The sequence below is a fragment of the Plectropomus leopardus genome, chromosome 13 (assembly GCF_026936395.1).
Source record: "Plectropomus leopardus strain MGB_pleo_1.0 chromosome 13, ASM2693639v1, whole genome shotgun sequence".
NCBI lineage: Eukaryota > Metazoa > Chordata > Actinopteri > Perciformes > Serranidae > Plectropomus > Plectropomus leopardus.
In genome coordinates this window covers 4,974,822-4,986,889 of record NC_142188.1, presented here as the reverse complement: position 1 = coordinate 4,986,889, position 12,068 = coordinate 4,974,822, and the positions used below count along the sequence as shown (strand labels likewise).

Genomic DNA, 12,068 nt, shown 5'->3' with positions numbered 1-12,068 from the left:
AAGAATTACTAAAATAACAATGTACATTTTGTTTACAGCTGTGTAACGAGAAACACCAAGCCGAACGCAAAAAGTGGCTGGAGGAGAAGCTGTCCCTAATCGGCCAAGCTAAGGAGGCGGAGGACAAGAGGAACCAGGAAATGAGGAAGTTCGCAGAAGACAGAGAGCGATTCACTCGACAGCAGAGCCAGCTGGTAGGCTAGGGATGAAGTGCAAACACACTAAACACTAACTTCAACAAGTAAACATGCCACTTTGTTAGAATCTTAAAGGGGAAAATTTTAATTACAAATTCCAGTTCGTTATTTCTGTGGCCACGGGAAGGTAAATCGATATTTGTGAACGTGAGCTACACTCTCTCAAAGCCAAAGATGACAAGCATAAGTCTCAAACTTGTGATGTCAATCTAAAATTAAGGCCTTAATTGCCATTAAAATGTCTTAAATAAATCTCTCAGATGTCTTAAAAGTGCTTAAAAATTGGAGGTGGAAATTTTATGAATCTTTTTTTTTCTGACATTGCATTGAAAAAACTCAAAATAATGGGTAACTTTAAAATAATAATGATAATTTCCCAAATGCCTCTTGTATTAACATCACCAAGGGGTCATGTTTTATGTTACAATAAATTTGTAAAATAATACTGTTCTCCCCCTTAATGTTAACTAATGAATATCAGCATATGTTGTTTTTTTCCCCTAGTATTGGATTCTGTTGAATTTATCTTAAATTTCATTCCAAGTGGCATTAAAAAAAGTCATGAAAAGTCTTTAATCTTCTTAATAGCCTTAAGCTGCAGGAACCATGTATTTCTCACTCACACACATGAAGTACAAAACCAGTATTTCCTGGCATGTATCATTCATGTACATTTCTTTCTTTTTCAGGAGTCCTTGTCCTCCCAGCTGTCTGAGAAAGAGCAGGCCATGGAGAAGTGGAGGAAGGAGAGAGACACTCTGGTCGCAGCTCTGGAGGTCCAGCTGCAGAAGCTCCTCACCGGCCAAGCAGAGAAGGACAAACTCATCCAACAGCTGCGCCAAAATCACCCACAGCCACCACAAGAGGTCAGTATAACATAAAGATGATAACAGATACAAGGACCACACACTGAAAACAGGCTACTTTTTACACCAAAGAGGGAAAACACAAGAATTTGGGTGAAATATCTTAAAATGTAAGTTCTGCTTCAGTTAAAGTGGAGATGGGGATGAAGAGGAAGAAGGATATGCAGTTTTAGTGTCTCACATCTCTCAGTCAAATAACATCCCTCTTGAGCCTTTTTCATTGATTATTCAAGTGTCAGTGAAGTGTCAGTAAAAAGTTAACACAAGTAGCGGCCCTCGTATTTTTGAAACTACCTAGTATGTTTTATCTCTGGACACACTCCAGTGATGTCAAAGCAGTTTGTTCTCATCATCCATCAAAGTAAAACACCTGCTGTGGAATCATCGATCGGGGTTTAGCCAGAGGTGAAACTTCACTGAAAGTTTGAAATGCATCAACAGTTTTCTGCCCCATATCATGCAGCATTGATTCAACTTTTAGACGGGATTTACTGGGAGAGCAGACCCCGATGTTGTGCAGGAAAACAGAGGGCAAAAAATCGCTCTGCCAGCGACTTTAATAACACCCGATAAAAGCAAGGGGCGGAAGGGCAGCGTCGGAACCTAGTTTGTCAAGTTTATTTATACAGGACACTTAAAAACGACAAATGTAGACCAAAGTGCTTCACAAAGAGATCAAATAAGAACACAGTGATATGAAAAAGAATAAAAATAGATTTTTCTTGTGAGAAAATTAAACAAAAAGAGACAGACAAGATTTACTCACAATTAATCAGAAAAAGAGAGAGTTGACTGGTTGCTCTGTCGGCTATAATCAAACAGGTCAAAAACTTGTTTTGGGTTCTCATGGAAATTGAGAACCAACAGGATAAACGGGAAGGAAATCCAGGCACTCCAAAAATGTGAAAACAAAGAGGAATTATATTAAATTACATAGTTATTATAGTGGCCAAATTGTTAAAAAAGCCAGCATGTTTCAACCACTAGTGGTCTTCATCACGGTTTAAAAAAAAACAACCAAAAAACCCTTTGAAAGCCCACTGCTAGTGGCCGAAACATATTTTCCACATTTTTGGAGTGCCTGGATTTCCTTCCTGTTTATTCACAATTACTATTGCTTCTTATCCATTTTTGGGTCACTAGTGACGAGTTCATATTTCTATAGAAGGATATCTGCATATGTATGAAGAGTCTGTAGGCAACAACACAAGATTATGGTACTGGAAACATTCTGGCTTCTGTTTGTAGCCGGAGTTGTATTAACAAATCACAATTGAGCAGATTTGGTTGCATGTAGGTAAACAGTACATTTGAATAGCAAAAGGGGCAAAATGTACCGGCCCCAAATGCAGCCTCCAAACCCATCGGCTATCTGACAATTTTGAGTTTTATTAGCTTTTTAGGCCTCAGCTCTGGCAATAGAGGAGGACGGAGGCATTATGCTATCGGGTTGTCTGTCCCCATTCCTTTTAATGCGATATCTCAAGAACCATGTAGGGAATTTCTTCAGATCTGGTACAAACATCCACTTGGACTCAATGCTTAATTGATTACATTTTGGTGGTCAAAGGTTAAGGTAATTGTGACCTTGCATCCCTCTCAATGTCGTGAATGTGATATCTTAAGATCACCTTGAAGGAATTTTCTTCAAATTTTGCACAAATGTTACTTTGGGTCACAGAATAACTTATTAGACCTTGATGGTCATAGGTCAAAGGTCATGGTCGCTGTGACTGTGCGTGCGTCTCATTCTCATGAACTCAGTATTTCAAGTACACCTTGAGGGAATTTTCCTCAAATTTGGTGCAAACGCCTACTTGGACTTGAAAAATTTGGTGGTCAAGGGTCATGGTCACTGTGACCTCACTAAACATGGTTTTAGCCATTACTCAAGAATACGTACGCAGAATTTCACACTGATGTATAATAGGATAAAATGATGAAGTGATGACATTGTAGATTCAAACAGTCAAAGGCTGATACCACTTTGTCATAATGTTGTTTTGCAAAAAAAAACTTCTATGGCCATCGATCAACTCGATAACTCAGGAACAGAAGGGGAGACATTTGGTCAGATACTGAATTGGTGACACTAATCTTGGGTGCCCCCCTTGACACTGTGCTGATATTATAGATCCTCTGTGCTGCCGGGGACAGATTTGTGTATCTCTTTATAGAGTATCGTGACTGTGTGCGTAAAGCAGGTCAGCTTGCTAATCAGACTGAAAACTATGACCGCTGCACAAAAGAGGAATTCCTGGCCAGGAAATACATTATCTGCTTATCTGCTGGCTACAGTTGAGCCTCAAGACTAGACTAGTTCCAACTTTTTAACCTTCTTTTGCAAATTGCAGGAGGTTTTACAGGTAAATCGGAATTTTTAACGTGAAACTATATCTCTGTTCCACGTGTTGCAGTTCACTATTTGGACTTTATTCTCTCACGTTTTGTCCTCAGTGAGCTTTTGTTTGGTTTTCAAAATAACATAATTTTTTTCATTGTGAGCAGACAGCTCCCCAGGATAAAAAAATTGTCTCCAACAAAATAAATCACTAAAAAAAGTATTGTTTTTGATGATGTTATCACGTGTGGGCACTGATACAGTAAAACGTAATTCAAAACTACAAAGTAATAGTAGATGTGACCTAAAAAAATGAACAAAAAATTCACGCAGGACAAAACCAGGACAAAAAAAATTGGATCTATATGAGCTTTGAAAAAATGGTATAAACTGCAGAATATTTTATTGACTTGTTTTAGAGTGGTAACTTTATTATTACAGCATCACAGGTTCAAGGCCAGAAGCTAATTTTGCAAGAGAAGCATGCACTGTTGCCCATGTGCACATTTGATAAGAGTTAACGCTCGTGCTTAGACACTTAGATATATGTCAGAGTTTTATAACAACTACAGCAGAGTTGTCTCATTGTTCATACATTTTAAAGACATTTCTGTTTTGTTTTTGCCACTTACTTTAACCACACATCACTACATGCCAAAACTAGCTTATATTTTGCTCCAGGGTCGCACCGTTTTCTGTCAAAACTAAAGCATTTCATGTTTCAGGGTGAGACCAGCGTTAGGGACCACAGTCATGGTGCATTGGCAATTCCATCGTTTCACATGTAGTTTCACATGTAGCTCAATCTTTCTGGATTTTTCCACGGATTGCTGTCTTGTGCATTTGCTTGGGAACGTTTGTCATGCCTGTGTAGGTCTGTGTAGATTTTTTTTTTTTGTATCTCCTTGAATAGGAGCTGTATATCCTTCAATTTTTGATTTGTGTGTGTTTGTGTATCTAATATGCAATAGAAAGGAATTACTAGTGCCTCATCTTTAAGAGCGTATTTTCTATAAAGTCTGAGATGCAAGTAGGACATTGGATTGTTTGCCAATATTCAATATGCTGATGTATAAGAACTCTTTTGACTGATAACTGATATCGATGTCAAACCTTTTTTCCCTCCACCTAATTCTAAGGATGATCAAGTCTCTTCTGTAGAGGAGTTAACATCATATCATGCATACTCTTATCGTGATGGAGATGCAGACATAAGAAACAATGATTTCTTTTTTTTTCTTATCAGCATAAAATAAGTATGTTAACCAATTCTGATATTTCAGTTTAAAGCCATTATCTGCCGATGCTGATGACATGCAGATAATGTCATGCATCCCTAAATGCAAGTTATATTTGAGCAAAGTGTGATGCCTACCATTTTGTCATACTGGTGGAATTTTGAGATGAAAATTTCTAATTGTGTTGATGCGTACCAATAAGTAACAGTTCTGTAACCTGCTTCCTAGTTTAAAAAAATCCTTTGTGATTCCTTATTGGTTGCTTGTAAAGTTTCAGTTTTACTTGTTTTAATCTAATTTCCTATTGCATTAATAGTTCCGAGCTGTGGGTTACATTTTTGGTGGAAAGCGTGAAATCGAAGGCTGTGGGGACAGAAAACATTCTCAGTGTTCATGAACTTCCTGTTACAGGATGGTGATGGTGGTGATGGTGGCGTTAGTTTGGCTGAGCTGCAGGCTGCTCTGTCTGAAAAGGAAGCAGAGATCCTACGACTGAAGGAAGAGCTCAAGGCCTCAACAGCCAAACAGGACGACACGGTCACACAGGTGAGTCTTACACATGCTTTTATCTCGACCCCTCTGGACTGCAGCAATAATCTTTATTTTGGGGTTAGCCAGGCCTCCCTTACACAAGGCCGAGAGCAAATTTCCCCCATACTAGCCTCCCTTCACCGGCTCTCCCTGGGTTTTGGGATTGGGGAGACCGCATCTTTTTGGTTGAGGCCCCAAAACTCTGGAACGAGTCTACAAATTAATGTGACCCCTGTACTGCCTGCTTTTAATTTCTGTATTAAAACACATTTTTATTCGCTAGCTTTTATGAGTGTTGCCTTTCTATATTATTGTCCTTTTGTCTTTGTGTTTCTACTGCATTGTTTATATTGTCTCTGTTTTTCCCTGTGGTATTTATTTATTTATTCTTCTTTTATTATCATTATTATTATTATTGTTATTTTGTATTGTGTGTGTTATTCTGTGTTGTTTTTATAGTTTTCCTGGATCTGTTTTGGATTCTACTAGGGCTGCACCCGACTAAGACTTATGCTTAATAAGGAATCTTTTAAAACTGGAGAGGTGTCTTGACGCACACCTGCATCATAATACATTTCTAGGCTGTCCATCCAATGTTTCAAACAACATCAAAGATCACCATATACTGAAGATGATTGGATTTTTACTTTAAGATAAAAAGTGACATGTTGGAACTTTAAATTAAGTTTTATAATACAGGACTTTATAGTTATTTTGTAGCTGAAGCCAAAGGTGCTTTGGGTTTTCAGTGGCATAGTTTTTTTTTTGTTTGTTTGTTTTTATTTACTGATTGCCTTTATATTTGTGCTCAAGTCAGAAGTGAACAGGTGAGAGCACACAAGATAGAGAAACAGTCACAGCCGGGGAGGGTAGATGATTGCATTTGGTTGTTTGCTTAGTGGTCTAGCTTGAATTCCCTGTCATTTTCTTCTCCAAATATTTGTGAGGTGCAATTACACTTTGTTGAGAATGTGAATATAATAAAAGACAAGAGCAGAATTAATGGATTAGACTCAAAACACAAAGTTGCTTCTCAGCGACAAGGGAATTGTCTTTGCCTGCTGTGGTATCACCTTTGTACTTCGTTTATTCATAGATTGTCCTCGGGTGCTCTCCAACTCAAAGTGAACAGAAATGTGGAGCACAGATCACAGACGGTTTTGACTTTGATCTTTTTTAATTTGAACTTTAGTACAGCAAAGTGCGGCAAGGATTTGTTGCTCATGACCTTTTTTGACTCCCTGTGTGATGGATTTTACAGCATCTGTATGTGAGATGCCTCTACTCCAGAAACAGTGACTCACTTTCAGATTCATAGGTTAGTGTTCTCTGGTATCTGTAAAGCTTTGTCAATTCGAAATCCACCATAGAGGCCGTGGTTGCACTGGACAAACGAATGTAGGATGAAAGAGCAGTAAATAACACATTGAATGTATCGACATGTTCCAGATGTTATTTTTGAAATCATAATTTACAGTATTTTTAATTTCTCAATCTGCTTCTAATAGACTGAAAGAAATGAGAGTCCTGCTACATTGGCTGGGAAACCCCAGAGTGAAACCATTAAAAGGAAGTCAGGTGGAAGGAGGGACGCCAGAGCATCCGTCAGCAGTCAGGTAAAGCTCATGAGCTGACATGAATGTGGAAAAGATGCGTCTGTGGTAAACTTCATGAATCAAGTCAAAAACTTTAAAATGCAGTTTGCAGACACGTTAAACAAATAATTAGATCAGAGGTTTGCATTTTTTTACAGTGTTTTACAGTCTAGTCTAAATTTAAAACATCACATCATTGTGATTGAATTGAACTTACTGCTTGGTTTCTTTTTTCTTTTTTTTCCCCCACACACTTAGCATGCATTACAATCACTTCACCTGCTAAAAAGAAAAACAACAAGCATCCTATTCAAAGTAATGCTTCAAATTGTTGACATAAGGTGGTCTTAGGAAGTCACAGGTACTGACATTTTTGTTTGCACATTAGCTTACTCAACAAATCATGTGGTGGCAGATATTTAAGTGATTCTGTTCCAGCAGATGCACAACTTTCTAACAGAGCTGCAGAGCACAGTAAGTATATCTGCTCACAGGCACTGTGTGTGAAATATAAATACATTAACAAAAACCAGTTTGCAGTTATGGCAGCTGTAACTCGCCAAAGCTGCGCCCTTTGGAATTTCGCCTCTCTGATACCTTACAGTTCGGATAGTGGTGAAGATAACAAAAACAGTTAATCTTGTATTGTGCTTCTAACTAAAGTGGATCACAACATAATCGTGTATGAAATTAATCTGCAGACTTTTCTATGGGTATCAGTTTTTGAGACAAAGGCCAAAGCGTGACCTGCAACAAGCTGTAAGGCAAACAAAACCCTTACCGGCCACTTAAGAGGAGTGAAGAGTCAGCAGTTAGCTTACAGTCAATAATATGCACACACTGTGAGGCTGATTGGGCCAGTAGTTTGCGAGATTAGCTGCAGACAGGCTGATTCACACATGCAAAAACAGATGACCAAACACATAACCCCCTTTAAGCATACGCCAGGAGAAGACAATAATGGAGCCAGTTAACCTCATATCCATTAAAGTTTCATTATTTGCAAGAGACTATAATTTCCATTTCTTCCAGAGGCATCAGTATGTTTTGATTTTGTTTTCTACATCAGCTTTTATTTTACACCTATTCAAAACACACGTACAAACATTTTAGAGGTTGCCAGTGATAAGTGGGCATTTAACATTTAGCAGCCTGAAACTTTTTTAGATGCCATCTTGCTCGGCAACAATCTGCAGGTGTGGATAGTTTGGCTGTTGTGGCGGCTGACCTCGACACCTTGTAGTAAAGAAACAGACCAGCCTACATCCTCAGACCCAGACAAATTTATCTCTTGAGTGACCATGAACTGACCTTTCATCTTAAAATCATGTGTGGTCCCACAGGGCTCAGCTGGCTATCCATCCGTGCTGGAGTCCTCTGAGATTTCCACAGAGAACGGCAGGACGAGCCGCTTCCCGCGGCCGGAGCTGGAGATCTCCTTCAGCCCTCTGCAGCCAAACCGCATGGCTCTGCGACGCCAGGGAGAGGAGAGCGCTGTCACTGTCAAAATCACCCGCTCAGCACGCAAGAGAAAGAGCGGAGAGATGGAGAAGGTAAGATCCAGTCAAACACAAGCAGCTTGTCCACACATTCATTAGGCATTGAAACATATCCATATATATTACTCAATTTTGGAAATTAGTGAGTTAATCATTTTGGTGGTTCAAGTTTAAAATTGATTGAACATTCTTGTTTTTTTCCTTTGTGGATACACACTTACTATCTATGGCCAACAACAAAACATGGTGCACATGAAAACATCCCACTTTATGAGCCTGCATCTGTACACCACGTTCCTCTCTGTTTCCTAAAAATAAATGCTCCCTTGATAACTGAAAAACAACTGTGCAGCATGAGCCTAAGAGATGGGCTTTTTTCTGTTATTTTCAGAGATGATAGTTCATTTTTCACACATGTTCTGTGGAGAAAATGTCACTATAAAACCTTTCCCTTAGCTGCTATCAATCTAGCACTGGTAGTGCAGGTTTGCTTTAACAGTTACTTCTGAGAATGGAGCAACAGCAAATGTAATGGCAGTCATAAATTTTGAAGTTCTACACCAGAGCACAGCAAACTCAGAAAGTTTCCCCTGAACTTGTGTGCACTGGTTTTGAAATGATACAGTGGTTTGGGAAATTGAGGTATTGTGTAATGGGGTTGTCATTGTGTGATTGCAAAACTTTTGGTTTTGAATCTGGTGTGAGACCCTCATTTCTTGCTACCCCCATTTCTCTTTATCTGTTCCCCTCTCATGTTGTACATGTGATCAAACACAACTTATTTTATGGAAGTTTTTTTTAATGAAAACATATTTATTGCAACCCATAGTCTTCATATGGGCAGTGATCGGTAGCTTCTGGTATGGACAGAGGGCTTTTTTTTTTAATACATGACCCATATCATTCAAGGACTTAGTGTATTGACACTAAGTGTGTTTAATAAAAAAAAAACTGTAGCTAATACGCAGCTCGCCTGTGCCCCAAAACACAACACAAGTCCAACTAGGAGCAGGAGACTGCTTTTACAATGTTTGATCTGTCCTCAAAACCCCCGCAGTTTCATCACATGCAATATTCTGTTCCTTGGATACAATATTTGCTGATATATTAACTCTGTTGAGATTTGTTTTCAATTCAGTTCAGGAATCTTAAGTCAGATTCAGTAAACAGCTTAATTTTCTTTTGTTTGTCTGCCGATAGGCTGTAAGCGCTGTTTGGATGTTTAGGAAGGAGGTGTCCTTTACATCGATGATGTTAGATTTTTGAAAGATTCTTCGGGTTTTGGACTGTCAATTTGATGAAAAAATGTCAATTTGAAGATGTTACTTTGGGCTCAGGGAAACTGTGATGAGCATTTCAACAACCTTTTGACATTCTATAGACTAATTGATTCATTGTGAAAAAATTCAGCAGGTTAACCAATAAAGAAAATAATTGTTAGTTGCAGCCCTAGCCTTTAGTCTTTTTAATACTCTGCTAGTTGTTTTACTGGTCATTGACAGAGATTTTGTGCTGAAGATTTCCTGGACAGAGCAGATTCTACAATGCAGTGCACAATTGTCATTGTTGAAAAAAGTTATAGAGAAATTAGTTTGTTTAGAAATTGATCTCCCTGTCACACATATAGTAAAACACATACAAAACATGTGCAGTGGAAAACCTTTATTTTAGTAAATATGAGCTAGTGTACAAGCGGAGAAAAATAGAGAAAAATTCAGTGTCGTCTTTGGGTATTGGCCTCATCAGTGTTGTGCAGTTGCCAGAAGCTCAATGAATGCAGTGTGCATACAGTGTAGGCAATGAGTGATGAGTACAAGTAACAAGGTCAACAAGCCAATCCCACCCGCACCATTTGTAAACGGATTACTAAGTTTTCACCCAATGAACTTGTCGATATTATGGATGCTCTGTGAAACCAATCACAAATCACACCTTTTCTTGAGAACAGATCCCAGAACAAACCAAAGAGGCTCTGCAGAAACGATCCCAGACTATGAGACAGACTCTGTAGAAAAGTGAAGCCACACTGGAGGGTGAGCCGGGTTGAGGTTTTTTTCAGGACACCGCCTCACTGGAATTTGATCAAACGCAGCAGAGGAGCTGCACTTATGTTAATTTGTTTGTTCAGACTAATGCAAGGGAAGTGGGCTAATGCCTCTGTTACATTTGGCCCCCGAAGGCATGTGACACATGTATATACACATTTGCAATGCATGGGTTGACATGACAACACAAATTATTATAAAGCAGATCCAGAAAGCTGCACATACAGTTTTCTAAATAAAAAGACAACAGAGACCTTTTCAGACCTTTATGTCGACAGCAAAATTTGTAAATTTGTCGATAAAACATTTATGATTTATGTATATTTACACAGGCGTATCATATGCATATGTGTCCTTATTTTTGACAGAATATTTTCAAAGTAGTTTTCTTTTGCTCTTGAAAAAAAAAAAACTTATGTTGAGTGGTGTTCACACAACACATGTTATTCCTGTAGATGTAGAGCATGCAGTGTATTAAAAACACTCATATTCATGCTCCATTCATATATGGGTGTGAGAAAACAACCTCATTAATCATAAATACCACTGATAAAGAGAAACACACTCACTTTAGAGATAGCATGTACATACACTCCCCCCAGATATTAAACAAGCATCCCACTCGGAGAAACACAAGGTCGGGTACAGTTCACTTGTCACATCACTGTTCCTCTGTCACTGTCTGCAAAGGTTAACGCTGGTTGCAGCTTGTACGACTCCTCTGTTTTAGAAATCCTTCACTGTTTTCCCCGTTCTTTTTATCACTTTGACAACCCTCTTGAAAACATACAATACCAAAAATAATAACCGTGTCGACACATGTAAAGTATGACTGCAAAGGCAACAATAATTTTACGCCCTTAATTGTACTTATTTCATTTCATTGACTTTTATTAAGATAGATAAGGGTTTATTGATCTCTAGAGGAGGAATTCAGGTGTTGCAACAGCAAAAAGATAGAAAAATAGAGATTTAAATAGAGAGTTAAAAAGGAAGTAAAAATAAAATAAGATGCATGAGATGTACAACTAGTATAAGAGTAGAATTAGTAATATGAACTATACAAGAGCAATTAAAGGCCTTGCAAATATTGTATTTGATTCCATATTGCTGCACAGTGAGGCCCAGTGATATTAAAAATAATCATTATTGCAGTTTTCCGCTGTTATTTTTCTTGTTTCTAATCTTGTAAACACTGAATTTCCCTTGTTTCCACATAATCCCAAGTGGCAGTGAGCTTGGGAGGTTTATTCTGAGTTCTTAGTCATGAAAACACCGTATGCCGATTAATTCATACTTGCACGTGCTCAATGTTTTAAGTTTACAACTGATAAAGTTACTTTAATAACAACAGCAATATAAGCCATTTTTGGAGCAGCCAATTTCGTGCATGACAAACCAGAGTGACGGAATGACAGCATAACGATAACATCAAAAGGACAAATAAAGGAGACCATGTTTTTCCTTGATAGTCATGGTCGAGATAAACTTTGAGTGGAACAGCTTTCAAGTGGTGACTTGATAAATGGTGCAATCTCAACAGGCCACATATTTTCATTTCATCAGGTCTAAATTAACAGCTGCAAACACTTAACCTGCAAACAAGTCTTTGATTTTCATAGTTATTCCTGTGTGATATAGCATCATGAGAAGCACTCAAAACACATTTGCATGCAGTAACGTGCTGCATGTAGGGTTCCCATGGTCATGGAAAACCTGGAGAAGTCTTGGAATTTCACAGTCACATTTTATAGGC

At 38.4% G+C, this 12,068-nt stretch overlaps 1 protein-coding gene across 2 annotated transcripts in view; it reads left to right on the top strand.

Moving 5' to 3' along the window:
- kif20ba (kinesin family member 20Ba) overlaps positions 1-12,068 on the top strand; it is a 56,024-nt gene that overhangs the window by 23,002 nt on the left and 20,954 nt on the right. For both annotated transcript variants that reach the window (XM_042502714.2, XM_042502713.2), the window contains exons 26-30: positions 39-194; positions 887-1,063; positions 5,054-5,188; positions 6,682-6,789; positions 8,112-8,321. In XM_042502714.2, coding sequence (XP_042358648.2) covers positions 39-194; positions 887-1,063; positions 5,054-5,188; positions 6,682-6,789; positions 8,112-8,321 — 786 coding nt within the window. The remainder of the gene's footprint in view (positions 1-38; positions 195-886; positions 1,064-5,053; positions 5,189-6,681; positions 6,790-8,111; positions 8,322-12,068) is intronic.